The sequence below is a fragment of the Nilaparvata lugens genome, chromosome 1 (genome assembly GCF_014356525.2).
Source record: "Nilaparvata lugens isolate BPH chromosome 1, ASM1435652v1, whole genome shotgun sequence".
NCBI lineage: Eukaryota > Metazoa > Arthropoda > Insecta > Hemiptera > Delphacidae > Nilaparvata > Nilaparvata lugens.
The window spans coordinates 53,538,059-53,558,563 of record NC_052504.1 but is presented as its reverse complement, the minus strand read 5'-3'; the positions used below and the strand labels follow the sequence as shown (position 1 = coordinate 53,558,563).

Genomic DNA, 20,505 nt, shown 5'->3' with positions numbered 1-20,505 from the left:
TTAAAAAAGCTCATGCTATTATATGGCAGTTGTCACATAGGCTGTCAGACAGACAGGCTTTATGCGCCGACACGAATGATTTCAGCTTAATAATACACAACATTAATTTATAAGTTATTAACTCGCTTCCGTTAACGTCTGTAACATACACATAATTAATATTAAATTAATTAATTGTGATAGCAGTTGCTAAGCTACTATGAGTGTTCACTAACACTTGATTATTCAATGTATAGGTACCGTACTCATTCATTTCATTTTACTTTCCTTGCCCTATTACCATAGGTAAGGAAAGTATTGCTTTCCGAAAAAAATTAAGGTACCCAAATCTCTGAATTTTTATACGTTTCAAAGTCCCCTGAGTCCAAAAAAGTGTTTTTTGGGAATTGGTCTGTATGTGTGTGTATAAGTGTATGTGTGTCTGTGTACACGATATCTCATCTCCCAATAATTAACGGAATGACTTGAAATTTGGAACTTAAGATTTTCACAATATAAGGATCCGACACGAACAATTTCGATCAAATGCAATTCAAGATAGCGGCTAAAATGTTCGCAAAAACAGGGGTTTTCGCGATTTTCTCTAAAACAGCTCCAACGATTTTGATCAAATTTATACCAACGATTGTCATAGATGTGCTCTATCAACTGCCACGAGTATTTTATCTGTAAAAATTTCAGGAGCTCCGTCCCATCTATACAAAGTTTGATTTTAGATTCTCAGTTATCAGGATTCAGATACAATTTAAACAAAAAAATTCGAGTGGAAAAGATTAAGCATGAAAATCTCTAAAATTAATGTTCAATAACGTTTTCACCTAAAATTAAAAACAAGCTCGAAATTCCAAAAAATGTGATTATTCAATTGCAAACTGTCGGCAACTGTTGATTCTATTGAATCATCCACTATGAAGAGATAGTAGACCTCGTTTGTCTCCAGCGTTATTGTCCTGTCACCAGCTGGCTCAGATCTTTGAATAATGGACTTGAGATGCGTGTGATCAATTTTCATAACGGCAAGGAAAGTTGTGTGAGTGTGCCACACCAGATTTTTTGTATCATTTATTAGTACCTTCAAATGTTGAGATCATAGAAACTCTTTCAGATATTACTACTGTATATCATACTTGTAAGAAATGTATTTGGATTTTTCCATAATAATTCTCACCAACTCTGTATAATTACAAGTAATTACTCTGTATAATTATTGCGGATCTCAGAGATCAATACAACAGTTCATGAGCGAGTTCTTCAACCCAGGGGGTCTCCAGTACTAGTTGGCTAGGAACAATAATTATTATTTCGTGTTTGGATTCCATTTTTCATAATAAATCAGAATGTTGAGCTAATGGATGTGAGAAACATATGCTAGCAGGTGTTGTCTTCCATCTATAATGGATAGCAGTGGAGCTGCCTTTCACATCAATCATTGCTGAAGTCATCCTTGCTGCATGTGGCAACAGGACGCGACCACCCTACTTCCAAACACTTCATCGATCCACACTTGTGGAAGCCCATCACATCCTTTCCCCAAAGGTTAGTTAGAGAAATTTGAATCTATAACCTGCATGCCATACTTGTGACCCTCAAGCGCTTTTATTTTCTAGGTAACTGAAACTATTCCATCAAGAATTCATTCAAGATTATGCAAGGATTCAGCGTACGTTTAATTCGTGGTTCATGTAGAATCGATAATATATGACATTGTGATAAATTTACTAAAATTTCTAGTTTCAAAATATTTTTCTCTTTCAAAATTGAAAATTTTTTTTCAATTCATTTATTTCACAAACAAACATAATACAAAATAACAGAAAAAGATATAAAAATGTGAAATAAAAGTGGACAACCCTAGGCATAAGCCCATTTGGGGTGTACTACTCCTAATAAAGCAACCAGAAAAATCTGGTGTGGCGCACTCACCCAACTTTCCTTGCTCATTGAACTGTAAGCCCCATTCTTAAAGGAGAGTAATTTAGGGGGATTACATAATGACGATTGGCAGCAACATATTTGAAACTACGATCAGACTATTGTAATGTGTATATATAATTATTGTTTTCAGAGTACTTTTTCCTTTGTGTAAATTGTGAAATTCGATGATATTTTTCAAAGTCGTCAAAACAGCTGTTCTACAGATGAAATATCTCGACTATGTGTTCTTTTTATGAACTGCTCTACCTACCTACCTCATGCACGAGAAGGAGGTTACAAAGTCCATTTCTCAAGGATGGGGTGGACCCCCCATTAGTTTCCCAGAAAGGAGACTCATGCCAGTTAATAGAGCTGATAAATAACTATACAGAGTATGAATATGAAAAAATCGGTCAAGTCATTTTTGAGAAAATCGTGAAAAACATGGTTTTTTAGTAGTCTAATTATCCGACATTTTACTCAAGAATATTATGGAGCTCCTGCAATTTTTCCAGAAATGACTCATGTCAGTCGATAGGGCTTATGAATGTCCATGGTATAAATTTGAAGAAAATCGTTAGAGCCGTTTTCGATAAAACCGTGAAAAACATGGGTTTTTAGTTATTATCCGCCATTTTTCTCAAGAATATTACGGAGCTTCTGCAATTTTCCCAAAAATGAGACTCATTTCAGTTGATAGGGCTTAAGAATAGTAGCTATCCATGTAAGAATTTGAAGAAAATCGTTAGAGCCGTTTTCGAGAAAACCGTGAAAAACGTGGTTTTTTAGTAATTATTCGCCATTTTTTCCGCCATCTTAAATAGAATTTTATTGAATTTCTTATTGTCGGATCCTCATGGTATAAGGACCTTAAGTTTAAAATTTCAAGTCAATCGGTTAATTAGGAATGGAGTTATCGTGTTCACAGTCATACACACACACACACACACACACACACACACACACATACACACACACACACACACACCACACACACACACACACACAACACACACACACACACACACACACACACACACACACAGACCAACACCCATAAATCATGTTTTTGGACTCAGGGGACCTTGAAACGTATAGAAAACTTGAAATCAGGGTACCTTTTTTTGGAAAGCAATACTTTCCTTACCTATGGTAATAGGGCAAGGAAAGTAAAAATCAGAGTTTCATTTTTTTAATTCAATTCATAGCTAAGTATACTCCTTTATAGGAGTTACAAGGTTAGCCTACAGAATGGTCTCCTAATTTATTTAAATTCTATCACATGCTGTTCAGGAATCAAGCTTTTGTAACTGATAAGCAATCCAATGTGTTTGTTTCATCATTGCTATTAATACGAGTTACATTATTACAAGCGTAAGATAACTGAAATAGTTATTTGTATAGCGTGATGTTACAGGTGAAGTGCTGAAATACCATCATTGAGAGGTCGTCCAATTGACGTGTGGGACGAAATAATGTGTCCAAATGCTGGCTGCTATGAAGCAGGCCAGGCCTGGCAGCCTGGCACTGGCTGTTGAGAGTTGGAAGAGTCCACTGTAGACAGCCTGTCGCTAGCTTTTCGCATAACTGCTATCTCGCGCTATGTCTCTCACTTGCTCCCCGTTTCTCTCTCCTCCTGTCTCAGCCGCACCTCATCACACCTCTAGCTGTTTTTCCGCTTCGATTAATATTTACTTTCGTCGAGCGTGTTGAACCCGGCTGTTTAATTTCAGCCAATATAAAGCGTGGCGGTTTTTGGCAATCGCCAAAAGACAGTTCTTGGTACTCGACTGTTAATCTTGCCAGATGTGTTGGGGTGTCCTTGGATTTCGGATCTAATTCGGTGTAGGAGAATGAACAGACAGGGCTGCGGCAATGATGTTGGTAGTGATGATGACAGGCGGAAGGGAAGAGTATGGTATGGAATGCACAACAGAGATAGGTGAATATTCTGAAGAAATAGAGACTAGTGCAGGAGAGAAAACTATAGGTTGAAAGCTCGGAAATACGAAAGAGAGCGAGTGGAGAGAATGAGAAAGAAAGTGCTGGCTAGAGCGCGATGAGCTGAGAAAGAGAAATGAGTACATGTGTAATGGAACATGTGAAATATACAATGTGGAATCAAGTGTAATGGAAAGAATATAATATTCTTGTATATTCAGGTGTAGAACAAGAAAAATTTAGTTGGAATGAGAGAGAAAAGATTCACGAAAGAAAAATGTAAAGAAAAGCCTCATGAGGAATTCGAGAGGAGTACAATTTATTATATAAGGGTGAATAGGTTTTCGAGTAGACCCAATTATTCGGTTAAATAGCGAATTGAAAGATTTTTAGAAGCTATCGAAATTTGTATGATAGCGATGGGGAAAAGAGTCTGAGAGGGAGCGGGAGGGATAAAGGGGTTTTGAAACATTTTGTACAGTAGTTTGTTCAAGCCTCTCACTGTGCAAGATTGATCGCTTTGCCAAACGTATCTACTGCCAAGTTAAGCTGTTACTTCTAAGAACTTTCTTGAACGTCATTTCAACATTTGGCTCCCGAGTATGATACATGATGATAATTACTGAGTTGGCTTCATATCAATATGATTTTTGCTCCATTTCTCTATCCTAAGAGATGTTTGTGAAAAATTGGGGATGTAATTGGACGTGAGGATATCACGCTATCAGGTTCATCATCATGATAAGTCAAGCTGTCAGAGCTCTGAGAGAGATCGAAATCTTGTTCCAAGTTGTACTAGTAGTTCTGTGAACAGTAGACCTCACGCAGGAATTCTCATCCACAAGTACCTGATTGAAACATAGACCTTATGGAAATACAGCAATAGACTGACTTCTCCACACATCTGTGTAATCACTTGTCAGCTGATTTATGATGAATAATTCTATAGTCTGATTTTTACTCTAATATTGGCGTATGAAGGAGGCTCCTTTTTCCTTTTATATTATCCTTGAAATGCAAAATTTCCAAAAACAATGTATATACGTCGACGCGCATTTAAAAAAGGAACATACCTGTCAAATTTCATGAAAATCTATTACCGCGTTTCGCCGTGAATGCGCAACATATAAACACTTAAACATTTAAACATTAAAACATTAAAACATTAAAACATTAAAACATTAAAACATTAAAACATTGAAACATTAAAACATTAAAACATTTAAACATTTAACATTAAAACATTGAAACATTGAAACATTAAACATTTAAACATTTAAACATTAAACATTTAACATTAAACATTTAAACATTAAAACATTTAAACATTAAACATTTAAACATTAAACATTTAAACATTTAAACATTTAAAACATTTGAACATTTAAAACATTTGAACATTAAAACATTTAAACATTCAAACATTAACATATTTAAACATTTAAACATTAAAACATTTAAACATTTAAACATTTAAACATTAAAACATTTAAACATTTAAACATTCAAACATTTAAACATTCAAACATTTAAACATTAAACATTCAAACATTTTGACATTTGAACATTTAAACATTAAAACATTTAAAACATTTAAACATTTAAACATTTAAACATTTAACATTTAAACATTTAACATTTAAACATTTAAACATTTAAACATTTAAACATTTAAACATTAAAACATTTAAACATTTAAACATTTAAACATTTAAACATTTAAACATTTAAACATTTAAACATTTAAACATTTAAACATTTAAACATTTAAACATTTAAACATTTAAACATTAAAACATTTAAACATTTAAACATTTAAACATTAAAACATTTAAACATTTAAACATTTAAACATTTAAACATTTAAACATTTAAACATTTAAACATTTAAACATTTAAACATTTAAATATTAAGAGAAATGTCAAACCGTCGACTTGAATCTTTGACCTCACTTCGTTCGGTCAATTAATAGTTGTGGAATGAATTGGTTCTGATGAAGATCCCACAATACAAAATTATATAGTATGCTTGAACGTTCCTAGAAAATATTTTGCATCAATCCATTACAAGGCGAATAATTAAATAAGTGTACAGTACTGTTACCCTCCAATGAATATCTAGTTACCCCCTGGGTTGGAGAAGTGGTTCATGAACTGTTCTATTCTAATCTTTGAAACCCGCAACATTTAATAATTATAGAGACGGTGAAAATTTTGGAAACAGCTAAATATTTTTACGATAATAGTTTGACAGTAGGTTCCATTGGGTATCCTATTTGAAATGAGAAATTACTCTGTCGCTTCAACATCTTTGTCCCTCATATTATGAATCCAAATCAATTTTTACTTTCCTTGCCCTATTACCATAGGTGAGGAAATTATTGCTTTCCGAAAAAAATTAAGGTACCCCAATTTCTAAATTTCTATACGTTTCAAGGTCCCCTGAGTCCAAAAAACTTGTTTTGGGTATTGGTCTGTATGTGTGTGTGTGTGTGTGTGTGTGTGTGTGTGGTGTGTGTGTGTGTGTGTGTGTGTGTGTGTGTGTGTGTATGAGTGTATGTGCGTCTGTGTACACGATATCTCATCTCCCAATAACGGAATGACTTGAAATTTGGAACTTAAGGTCCTTTCACAATATAAGGATCCGACACGAACAATTTCGATCAAATGCAATTCAAGATGGCGGCTAAAACGGCGAAAATGTTGTCAAAAACAAGGTTTTCCGTGATTTTCTCGGAAACGGCTCCAACGATTTTGATCAAATTCATACCTAAAATAGTCATCGATAAGCTCTATCAACTGCCACAAGTCCCATATCTGTAAAAATTTCAGGAGCTCCGCCCCATCAATGCTGATAGATTCCCAATCATCAGGCTTCAGATACAATTGAAACCAAAAATATCAAGTGGAGTAGATTGAGCATGAAAATCTCTACAATTAATGTTCAGTAACATTTTCACCTAAAATTGAAAATAAGCTTTAAATTCGAGAAAATGTGATTATTCAATTGCAAATTATTGTTGATTCTATTAAATCATTCACTATGAAGAGATAGCAGACCTCATGTGTGTCTCCAGCGTTATTGCCCTGTCACCAGCTGGCTCAAATATTTGAATAGTAGACTTGAGATGCGCGGGAACACTAACGTCAGGTGATCAATTTTCATAACGGCAAGGAAAGTTGTGTGAGTGCGCCACACCAGATTTTTTCAATTATAAAGTTGTCATGTGATACAGAGATCCAAGAGAAAAAAATGAATGGCGAAAACCGCACAACTCAACCATTATCAGTTTGTAAAAGTTGTGAATTATGTTGTATATTAGCTAATTGAAATCATGTGTCAGCGCATACAGTAGGCCTACTGTCTGTGTGATAGCAATACCTACTATTACTTAGTAGTAGTAGGTATTGGTGATAGTCCCAAATAGCTGAGAAAATGGAAAAACTATGGTAATTACATGCAATGAATTTCTTCAGCTGAATAAATCACAACATTTTTTTTCATGTGCACTTTCAATGTTATTTTTATATCCTGGAAAAGGACGAAGGAATGTGTCCTGAAAGGACGAAGGCAAATTTTGTTGTCCAATGAACTTGACCTGTAAAAAGGTTCGAAGAATACATGCTCATTGATCAATTATTCTTTCTGAAGAAACATACAAACAGACAAACACTCAAACAGACTGACGCTCAAACAGACACTCAAACATACAAACAGACGGACAACGACTTTCGCCTTCAGTAAGTCAAAAGTAAGAACTCGCTAACGCTCGTTCAATTAGTAACATCGTTCCACCTGAATAGAGGCTGGGCTTTTAGAATAGACTTCAAATACACATTTCTTAAGAGCAAAAAGTTTCATGAGACGAAGACGAAAAACTATTCAGTTGAATATCTCCAATATTCCAGACAATGCATCATTCAGAAACTTTTTCCTACCAAAGATCCCGACAATACCATATGCAATAATCATAATGTTCTTCATATTATCTCGAAAGTCATCCTTTCTGTTCGAAAACGTGCTGATCATATTCCAAAGCAAGAAAAGCATTACCAATCGTTGGTACTGTGGTTTGTAGTGTTCGAGTAGGCGTCTCTGACCCAGGTCAGAAGACCGGTTGGCACCTTCTTCACCACTCTACCTTTTTCCTTTCGTTCTTCTTCCTCTCAGTCCTTCAATGGTCTTCTTTCTCTTCTTCTTCTCTTGTGCTCCTTGCCTTCTCCTTTTTCTTTCCTTGTTCTCCTACTTTTCCTTCTTTTTGACCCTCTTCTCGACACCATCACGCCACTCCTCTTTTCATGCGCTGTATTCAGCTACAAATCGTCTCTGTCATATTTTTTGAATCATTTTTTCTCGCTCTCGCATCGAATTATCTTCAACAACCTCTCATTGCTGCTGTTCTTCGAGCTACATTATTTATCGACCTCTTTCCATCATCTATCCAAGTCACCAGTACTACTTTAAATCGGTCCTTTCTACTACTACTGGTGTTCTGTACAATATTACATTCTCTCTCTCTATACGAAGACTAAAATTGATTGAAACATAATGAATAGTTGAAATACCAGCCTGAACTTGACATGACCCCGTGCAACCTTGCATTTGAGCTTGTGTATCATTAATTGTTTCATATCATACTGTAAGTAATAGAAACAGACAGAATCTCGCATCGATCATATTTTATTTTCTACCACACTACTTTGTACTCATTATAATGAACCTTCTCAATTCTAAGAACGATAAAGTTCACGGACAAGTTCTAATTACTCATAATAATTATAAGTGTGATGACATTTTTAGTTTTCAATTCCAGAGAAATTCAATCTAATCATATACTTTCCAACTATGATATCAAAAGAGGTTGATTAATATTCACCTATCAAATTCTTGGTAGTAATTTACATTTATAACAATGGAATATAACATACCTGTTTCAAAGGAATTGTTCTCATAAGTTTGGACATTGAATGTGTTGGCTGCCGTTGAATTTATTATTATATATGCTATGAGAACTTATGGAGTTAGTATGAAGTTGAAAAGTACTATATTCTTATTATTTTATTATTTTATCATTCTAATAGCCTTCTGATACAACCATTGATCAAGAACAAAATACTGAATCGAATATTAACTCTTTGCTCCTCATGAAGGATGAAACATTTAAACATTTGAACATTTAAACATTAAACATTAAACATTTAAACATTTAAACATTAAACATTAAACATTTAAACATTTAAACATTAAACATTAAACATTTAAACATTAAACATTAAACATTTAAACATTAAACTTTAAACATTAAACATTTAAAATTTAAACATTTAACTTTAAACATTTAAAATTTAAACATTCAACATTTAAACATTCAAACATTTAAACATTTAAACATTTAACATTTAAACATTTAAACATTTAAACATTAAACATTTAAACATTTAAACATTAAACATTAAACATTTAAACATTTAAAACATTTAAAACTTTAAACATTTAAACATTTAACCATTTAAACATTAAACATTTAAACATTTAAACATTTAAACATTTAAACATTTAAACATTTAACATTAAACATTTAAACATTTAAACTTTAAACATTTAACATTTAAACATTTAAACATTTAAACATTTAAACATTTAACATTTAAACATTTAACATTTAAACATTTAAACATTTAAACATTAAACATTTAAACATTTAAACATTTAAACATTAAAACATTTAAACATTCAACATTTAAACATTTGACATTTAAACATTTAACATTTAAACATTCAAACATTTAACATTTGAACATTTGAACATTTGAACATTTGAACATTTGAACATTTAAACATTCACAAACATTAAACATTTAACATTAAACATTTAACATTCAAACATTTAAAACATTTTACATTTAAACATTTAACCATTTAAACATTTAAACATTTGAACATTTGAACATTTAAACATTTGAACATTAAACATTTAACATTCAAACATTTGAACATTTAAACATTTACAACATTTAAACATTTGAACATTTGAACATTTAAACATTTGAACATTTAACATTTAAACATTGAAACATTTAAACATTCACAACATTTAAACATTTAAACTTTAAACATTAAAACATTTGAACATTTAACATTTAACATTTAAACATTTGACATTTAAACATTTAACCATTTAAACATTTAAAAATTAAACATTTAAACATTTGACATTTAAACATTTAACATTTGAACATTTAACATTTAAACATTTGAACATTCAAACATTCAAACATTTAAACATTTACAACATTTAAACATTGAACATTTAAACATTTAACCATTTAAACATTTAAAATTTAAACATTTAACATTCACAAACATTTAAACATTAACATTTAAACATTCACAACATTTAAACATTTAAAATTTAAACATTTAAAACATTCAACATTTAAACATTTGAACATTCAAACATTCAAACATTTGAACATTTGAACATTTGAACATTTGAACATTTGAACATTTGAACATTTGAACATTTGAACATTTGAACATTTGAACATTTGAACATTTGAACATTTGAACATTTGAACATTTGAACATTTGAACATTTGAGCATTTGAACATTTGAACATTTGAACATTTAAACATTTGAACATTTGAACATTTAACATTTAAACATTTAACATTCACAAACATTTAACATTTGAACATTTGAACATTTGAACATTTGAACATTTAAACATTCACAACATTTAAACATTCAAACATTCACAAACATTAAAACATTTGAACATTCAAACATTCAAACATTTAAACATTGAAACATTTAAACATTGAAACATTTAAACATTCAAACATTTAAACATTCAAACATTTAAACATTCAACATTTAAACATTCAAACATTTAAACATTCAAACATTTAAACATTTAAACATTTAAACATTAAACTTTAAACATTTAAACATCACAAACATTTGAACATTTAAACATTAAACATTAAACATTTAAACATTTAACATTTAAACATTTAAACATTTAACATTTAAACATTTAAACATTAAACATTTAAACATTTAAACATTTAAACATTTAAACATTTAAACATTTAAACATTTAAACATTTAAACATTTAAACATTTAACATTTAAACATTTAAACATTAAACATTTAAACATTTAAACATTCAAACATTTAAACATTCAAACATTTAAACATTTAAACATTTAAACATTAAACATTCAAACATTAAACATTTAAACATTTAAACATTTAAACATTTAAACATTTAAACATCACAAACATTCAAACATTTGAACATTCAAACATTCACAAACATTTAAACATTTAAACATTTAAACATTTAAACATTAAACATTTAAACATTTAAAACATTTGAACATTTAAAACATTTAAACATTTAAACATTTAAACATTTAAACATTTAAACTTTAAACATTTAAACATTTAAACATTCAAACATTAAACATTTAAACATTTAAACATTTAAACATTTAAACATTTAAACATTTAAACATTTAAACTTAAACATTTAAACATTTAAACATTAAAACATTTAAACATTAAACATTTAAACATTTAAACATTTAAACATTTAAAACATTTAAACATTTAAACATTTAAACATTTAACATTTAAACATTCAAACATTTAAACATTTAACATTAAACATTAAACATTTAACATTTAAACATTTAAACATTTAAACATTTAAACATTTAAACATTTAAACATTTAAACATTTAAACATTTAACATTAAACATTTAAACATTTAAACATTAAACATTTAAAACATTTAAACATTTAAACATTTAAATATTAAGAGAAATGTCAAACCGTCGACTTGAATCTTTGACCTCACTTCGTTCGGTCAATTAATAGTTGTGGAATGAATTGAGTTCTGATGAAGATCCCACAATACAAAATTATATAGTATGCTTGAACGTTCCTAGAAAAATATTTTGCATCAATCCATTACAAGGCGAATAATTAAATAAGTGTACAGTACTGTTACCCTCCAATGAATATCTAGTTACCCCCTGGGTTGGAGAAGTGGTTCATGAACTGTTCTATTCTAATCTTTGAAACCCGCAACATTTAATAATTATAGGCTACAGAGTCGGTGAAAATTTTGGAAACAGCTAAATATTTTTACGATAATAGTTTGACAGTAGGTTCCATTGGGTATCCTATTTGAAATGAGAAATTACTCTGTCGCTTCAACATCTTTGTCCCTCATATTATGAATCCAAATCAATTTTTACTTCCCTTGCCCTATTACCATAGGTAAGGAAATTATTGCTTTCCGAAAAAAATTAAGGTACCCCAATTTCTAAATTTCTATACGTTTCAAGGTCCCCTGAGTCCAAAAAACTTGTTTTTGGGTATTGGTCTGTATGTGTGTGTGTGTGTGTGTGTGTGTGTGTGTGTGTGTGTGTGTATGAGTGTATGTGCGTCTGTGTACACGTGGTCTAGTGGATAGAGTGCTTGCGTAGCAGCATAGAGATCCCGGGTTCGAACCCCTCTCATTACCAAAAGTTTTTTAACCAGATCACTCCCGTGTTATCGGATGGGCACGTTAAACTGTCGGTCCTGGCTGAAGTATGACAGTCGTAAGGCCCATTGACGGCTTAAATTATATATTTAGGCGGTGGAACATTCCCGAAAGGGAACTCCCCACCAACAAAAGCCATACGAATTTATTTTTTGTGTACACGATATATCATCTCCCAATTAACGGAATGACTTGAAATTTGGAACTTAAGGTCCTTTCACTATAAGGATCCGACACGAACAATTTCGATCAAATGCAATTCAAGATGGCGGCTAAAACGGCGAAAATGTTGTCAAAAACAAGGTTTTTCGTGATTTTCTTCAACGATTTTGATCAAATTCATACCTAGAATAGTCATCGATAAGCTCTATCAACTGCCACAAGTCCCATATCTGTAAAAATTTCAGGAGCTCCGCCCCATCAATGCTGATAGATTCCCAATTATCAGGCTTCAGATACAATTGAAACCAAAAATATCAAGTGGAGTAGATTGAGCATGAAAATCTCTACAATTAATGTTCAGTAACATTTTCACCTAAAATTGAAAATAAGCTTTAAATTCGAGAAAATGTGATTATTCAATTGCAAATTATTGTTGATTCTATTAAATCATTCACTATGAAGAGATAGCAGACCTCATGTGTGTCTCCAGCGTCTCTATGCCCTGTCACCAGCTGGCTCAAATCTTTGAATAGAAGACTTGAGATGCGCGGGAACACTAGCGTCAGGTGATCAATTTTCAAGTTGTGTGAGTGCGCCACACCAGATTTTTTCAATTATAAAGTTGTCATGTGATACAGTGATCCAAGAGAAAAAAATGAATGGCGAAAACCGCACAACTCAACCATTATCAGTTTGTAAAAGTTGTGAATTATGTTGTATATTAACTAATTGAAATCATGTGTCAGCGCATACAGTAGGCCTACTGTCTGTGTGATAGTCCCAAATAGCTGAGAAAATGGAAAAACTATGATAATTACATGCAATGAATTTCTTCAGCTGAATAAATCACAACATTTTTTTTTCATGTGCACTTTCAATGTTATTTTTATATCCTGGAAAAGGACGAAGGAATGTGTCCTGAAAGGACGAAGGCAAATTTTGTTGTCCAATGAACTTGACCTGTAAAAAGGTTCGAAGAATACATGTTCAAAATTTTAAGCTCATTGATCAATTATTCTTTCTGAAGAAACATACAAACAGACAAACACTCAAACAGACTGACGCTCAAACAGACACTCAAACATACAAACAGACGGACAACGACTTTGGCCTTCAGTAAGTCAAAAGTAAGAACTCGCTAACGCTCGTTCAATTAGTAACATCGTTCCACCTGAATAGAGGCTGGGCTTTTTAGAATAGACTTCAAATACACATTTCTTAAGAGCAAAAAGTTTCATGAGACGAAGACGAAAAACTATTCAGTTGAATATCTCCAATATTCCAGACAATGCATCATTCAGAAACTTTTTCCTACCAAAGATCCCGACAATAACATATGCAATAATCATAATGTTCTTCATATTATCTCGAAAGTCATCCTTTCTGTTCGAAAACGTGCTGATCATATTCCAAAGCAAGAAAAGCATTACCAATCGTTGGTACTGTGGTTTGTAGTGTTCGAGTAGGCGTCTCTGACCCAGGTCAGAAGACCGGTTGGCACCTTCTTCACCACTCTACCTTTTTCCTTTCGTTCTTCTTCCTCTCAGTCCTTCAATTGGTCTTCTTTCTCTTCTTCTTCTTGTGCTCCTTGCCTTCTCCTTTTTCTTTCCTTGTTCTCCTACTTTTCGTTCTTTTTGACCCTCTTCTCGACACCATCACGCCACTCCTCTTTTCATGCGCTGTATTCAGCTACAAATCGTCTCTGTCATATTTTTTGAATCATTTTTTCTCGCTCTCGCATCGAATTATCTTCAACAACCTCTCATTGCTGCTGTTCTTCGAGCTACATTATTTATCGACCTCTTTCCATCATCTATCCAAGTCACCAGTACTACTTTGAATCGGTCCTTTCTACTACTACTGGTGTTCTGTACAATATTACATTCTCTCTCTCTATACGAAGACTAAAATTGATTAAAACATGATGAATAGTTGAAATACCAGCCTGAACTTCACATGACCCCGTGCAACCTTGCATTTGAGCTTGTGTATCATTAATTGTTTCATATCATACTGTAAGTAATAGAAACAGACAGAATCTCGCATCGATCATATTTTATTTTCTACCACACTACTTTGTACTCATTATAATGAACCTTCTCAATTCTAAGAACGATAAAGTTCACGGACAAGTTCTAATTACTCATAATAATTATAAGTGTGATGACATTTTTAGTTTTCAATTCCAGAGAAATTCAATCTAATCATATACTTTCCAACTATGATATCAAAAGAGGTTGATTAATATTCACCTATCAAATTCTTGGTAGTAATTTACATTTATAACAATGGAATATAACATACCTGTTTCAAAGGAATTGTTCTCATAAGTTTGGGCTATGAGAACTTATGGAGTTAGTATGAAGTTGAAAAGTACTAATATTCTTATTATTTTATTATTTTATCATTCTAATAGCCTTCTGATACAACCATTGATCAAGAACAAAATACTGAATCGAATATTAACTCTTTGCTCCTCATGAAGGATGAAAGGTCGAGGTGTTGAAGAAATAAATGTCTCTAATGAATAATTATTGTTATTGATATGAGATAGAAATTAATGTGACAAATGAATCTGATTGAATATGGCTTAAGAAATAATGAAAACGAATTTGAGAATCGTTTTGTATTATTATGCATGAACAAGAATGTTCTCCTTCGGTTCAATGGAGATCAAACTCAACTAATTTACATCGTTCTTTCAAGTAATTTTGGATTTCAACGTGTGCGAGCAGCATATATAAGACTTCTAATGTGTGTTTACGAGATAAAAACGACAGGGAAGTCCGAGCTCTGGGGCGCCCACGATTCTTTGTTAGCTATAAAAATATACTTCGTTCATGGTCGCTCAAGAATAGAAATGCACCACTTCCTACATTTTGAAGCTAATATTCGGGACTGGTGCCAACGAACTAAATCACAGAGAGGAGAGCGATTGTATGTAGACATCACGTTGCCATCATTTCTCCAAATTCAACAAATGTGTGGGGAACAACAAGTCGAAACAATAAAAAGCTAACGATTCAGAACAATGCAAAGTTGGAAACTCAAAATAGTTCTGACAGAATAATGAGATAACGTCTATTGGAATATAAGAGCCTGGATTAACAGTAAAATTTTGACGCTGATATCTGACGAAAATCTCCCAAAAACAGATTCCTATTCAAATCAATATATTATTTCAAGCGATTATTTGAAGCCAGAATATTTCAAATTTGATTTTCCAGTTGAATATTATTTCTAAGTTACGAGAGTCTTCGACTTGCCTCCCCACCAATAGAAGCCATCGACATGACTACGCACCTCATTACGAGATTCTCTTCAAACGTTATATTCAATATAAATTATCAAAGCACTCAAATATCACTAGGATGTTTCATATAAATAACTGAATAAAAAGACAACTACTCGTATATCCACAATTGAAGGTATATTCACAAATCTAAATATGTGAAGTCCCCTTACAAGACTGAAGGGCTGTTAGGAATAGTTCAATTATATGCTAACAATTACTCATTCTATAGATTGATATCCGTACTCATAACAGTAATTGTTATTGGTACGTTGATTTATAGTCACAAATTAATCAAGAGTTTAAAAACAAGAAGTTGAATAGCAAGTACTGCACCTGCGAAAACTTACAAAAAGTAATATTCTGTACTTCAGTGGCGAGCATTCACATTGGAAAGTTTGGAAGTTTAGAGTTATGAGATTCTCATTTCGTGTATTGTCAAAGACGAGTAGATGGAGTGAGTTGATGATGCAACGTTCCTTCCAAACTTTCACACATAAATCAAGTGTGATGGTCTCTTCACCAACTGAAATCTTTATTATGATCATCTGCTAAGTGCACTTTCTGTCGCCCACAGGTGCAATGTTGAACCGATAAGTTTCAGCTATTGCCTTCCGGGAAATAAAATGGAATTATGGGCATCTGGTTTCCAGGCGTTTTCTTTAATCCCCCCACTATAAAAGTGAAAAGGAGCAGCTACACTGTGACGTCACCTCGTCAGTTATTACTTTCATCACCGCCCTTCACTCCAAGGCCCTTCGGATTCACGGCTCACAGCCCGAATTCTCCCTTTCAAAGTTCAGTCTTCATTAGTGACAGGCTCACACTACTGGAGGATGCAACATAAATTTCTGCCGCTCCGGCTTCTTCTCACTCATAAAACCTTCACATCTCATCCCTTTTCAGGTTGTGAAGAAGTTAATTTTATACTCTGCGCCGAATATTCTTATAGTCCTGCCCTCACAAATGCTCAGCAAAGATTAAGAGCTTGGAAAGGGATAGGGAGCCCCTATTTATTGCCGTCTTGATCCCCTTCACTATTTCGGTTTGTTATTCGAAGTCAAACAACTGAGTAACAAGATGAATACCATCAGGAGATCCAGCCAATCCCGCTCATACTTAAAGTTTACGACTTACATGTGGTTGAAAAAAGGCTCATTCTAGTGGATTACACCATAAACATCAACCATTAATTTCAAACAGTAAAATTATATAAATTCAATGTGGTATATACAAAAACGACAATAATTTAAGAAGCCTGGGAAAAGAGACAATAACTATATAAAAGTAAGTCACTAAGTTTTGAAGTATAGAAATAAATTATATAGTTACTCCGATTTACAGAGATTGCAATCTTATTGGATGAAATGAAGAACAAGAAAGTCAACAACTCTTCGATAATTATTATAACAATGTTTCAAATAAATTTCAAGCATCACAACCTAACTACATGTTCATTTTTGGAGCTCAATGTATATGCCCACATCCATTATTGAATTCATATAATATATATAATTAGATTATGAGTTCCAACTTGATTTTGTGTGATCACTGTCCTATACTACTCAACTTATGGTACAAATTATAGTTTTCAAAATAAAATTATAGTTACTTACTGTCCAAAAAAACGGATATTTTTATTTATCTATCAATTACAAATTTGTTCATTCGATTATGAAATTATACACAACCGTTGAGGATACAAAAAGTAAAAGCCACACAGGAAGGCAAGAATGTCGTAAACAATGGAATACTGATGTGAAACAGCTGTCCTATGTGAGTTGAAGGCTGACGGATTCTGTTCGCCCAGTGAAGGGAGATGGTTTTAAGTGGCCTGGACGATGCGACCATCTTTATAGCCCATTTCTTTTATAGTATTCATCCTATAAATTCCCTATTTGTAAGGGTGTATTCGCAGATTTTGACCCAGCCTTGAAACAAAAAGATAAGAGGGCACTCAGGATTATTGAGTCGGGGTTTTTATGAGTTTGAAGGTGAGTAATTGATTCATTCGATCAATAGAATAGAGCCTGGAATGTATACCCAGTAGAAATTGGATGAGTTCAGTAGTTCAGTACTACAGTAGTACTGATTAGAAAATTCTCAGTTTTGAAATCAGTAATAATATTTTATGTAGCAATATGAAGAGTTATTAATTTATTTCAACTATTAAATGGGTTTGAAAACACTAGTGTTTTCCTAAATGTTGCAGGATTCTGCTGAAATACATTGCGAGCGGAAGGGTTGGATAACAAATTATCAGGGCCAGAGCTTGTGGGGCTATATCCAGGATTATAGCCTGCTTTACGTATCAAACATGGCAGCTGGCGGTTATGCCTTGACCGTCACGCTCCGTATCTTCAACCGTGAAGGGCACACAACCAGATTGTTATGCAACACGCCTCTCCCACTCAGTCAGCTGATTGTACTTTGCCCCAGAAAGCATTCGCGATTCCATTGTGACTACCATTCACTTGAACTGTATCTATTTAGATGCACTCCTTCGACAAAAGTATCCAACAAGCAACCAAATTTACCAAATGTAAAAGTATTAATAGTCAGAGTAGCCTATAGGCTACTACCTATAATCCAGATTTTGCCGTATGATTTAGAAAACTCCGAATTTATCAATATTGGAAGAATAGGTCAAACGAGAATACGACTTTATACTTGACGTGACTTTATTTATGTATCTATCACATTGTGTACAAATACATGACTTGAAGAAAGGCTCATGGACAGGCTCATGCCCAAAACTGTCTCATTCCCAATTTTTACTAAAGTAACTACTTCACTAGGCAATTTGACTTTCTGGCTCGAAACTTCCTTCATGTTGAGGTCACTTAGAACCCATACCACGAGAGAGTGGAAAAATCAGGATATTTTTGGTTCGACATTCTCGGTCGATAATGTACAAATGAATGGTTATACAAATCCAAACTACGCTATAAGACAAAACAACTAGAAAAGATTCAGTAGTTTTACAGTCGATATTCTGTTTTTCTGTTTTATAACAACTAGGCTACATAATAATTATTATTGGTGGTATCTTTGTTATAAACATCGATGCATATACGAAATCCTCAATTCAATATTAATGTTTGATCATCTCATTAATCGACTTCACATTGTGTGGATGTGCACTCGGGCAATTGATCATATTGAGGTCAAATTGATAGTAAAGTCTAAAAATATTTGAATCAGTGGGCCTATCATTAAGTAAAAAATTAGTAAATCCTGTAGATTATAAGCAGAGAAAACTCCTAATGTATTCTGTGATTATAAAGTGCAATAATTTGAGTTTTTATAACGGAACAAGGGGTCCCAAATAATACTTGCTATTTCTTCGAATTTACATTAAAATATTTTGCCAAAATCGATAATGTTGTAATTTGTGAATCCTATAGTACAGCTTGTAACCTGTAATGATTGTTTTGTGGAAAATAGATAACACTAGACTTCTAGTTGTAAACGACACCAGAACTGTTATAACTTTAATATGTAGTATTCATCTAGAATTGAAAAGAAAAGTTCAGCTCTAGTGAAATTTTATCTCCGCTTGCCCAGTATAGATGCTAGATTTACAATAGCTGTATTTCATAACAGACTCCTTTAACAGATTATTCCTATTAAAATACCTTTAAACCCCAATTATCAGTATATGTATCCTAGGTTATTGTGCTTTGTTCATAAAAACGTGAATAATTACAGTAAATGACCTGGAAAACATTGACTGTTATCATTCACAGGTTACATTAATATTTCATCTACATTAGCCTACTGTATTACAAGGTTGGATGTAGAGGCTGTTCAATTCTGTATCACCAATAAAAAATTATGAATGCTCCTTAATAATGAACGCTTCAATAAGGAGCATAGGATTGATTTCTTAAGGAGTGTGGTCATTAATGTTAGGTCAAGATTTAAGTGCTTGTAGCGCGTAACTGAGCGGCAGTTCTTTCAGGAAGGGTAGGAGGAGGGAGAACAGAGGAGCCGACAGTCTCGACCTCTCCACCAAGAGAGGACATGACATGCTATAGGCTTTCTGGCTATCATAGACTTCTCTTGGCTTTCTCAGGCTACCGTTGGCTTTAGTAGAGTATCCGATAGAAGAACTAGCCTGGCCGATGCAATGAGATGCGATTGCATGAGTCTAGTTGCTAGCTCCAGTTCCGGAGGAAATCTAAGCTCTGCAGGCAAGAGGCAACAGATACAACTAATTACTGAAACTACCTGCCCAACCGGTTTGTCGGCTTTCTTCTTATTCTCCTTGAAATTTATTTCATTGTTCACTGTTATTTATATGACAACTCATCCTCCCTTCCCCGCAACTTAAACACATTAACCCTTTTCCCCTGCAATAGTGGACTATTGCCCACCTCCTGTAGGCTACTCTGACCCTTATCACGGTTCTCAATCGAATGAAACCTTCCAGATAAAATTACATACGAGCTGTTGAATTGGTTCCAGATACCCACAGAGATTAATTTGATGGATGGTAGGTGTAGCTCTCTACATCTATATGTTAAACAGTAGCACTCCAGGTTATATATCAAACAAGCCTTCATCTTGAATCGATTATCTAGCTTTTCTGTAGTCAACTGGAAAAAAACTATTCTATCAACCTCTACT

At 33.0% G+C, this 20,505-nt stretch overlaps 2 protein-coding genes across 3 annotated transcripts in view; one reads left to right on the top strand and one right to left on the bottom strand.

Annotated features, from left to right (window-relative positions):
• Window positions 1-20,505, bottom strand: part of LOC111056195 (nuclear pore complex protein DDB_G0274915) — a 65,688-nt gene that overhangs the window by 34,540 nt on the left and 10,643 nt on the right. The gene's annotated exons all lie outside the window — the stretch shown is intronic.
• On the top strand, window positions 1,447-18,855 carry LOC120353343. Of its 2 annotated transcripts, none has more exons than XR_005572301.1 (2): window positions 1,447-1,536; window positions 18,086-18,855. XR_005572301.1 is itself a non-coding variant. In XM_039436658.1 (2 exons), exons 1-2 carry the CDS (start codon window positions 17,856-17,858, stop codon window positions 18,545-18,547), a joined length of 474 nt encoding a protein of 157 aa, XP_039292592.1. In that variant the 5' UTR covers window positions 17,660-17,855; the 3' UTR covers window positions 18,548-18,855. The 2 variants fall into 2 exon arrangements, 1 of the variants encoding a protein (XP_039292592.1); XM_039436658.1 differs by lacking the exon at window positions 1,447-1,536 and adding an exon at window positions 17,660-17,867.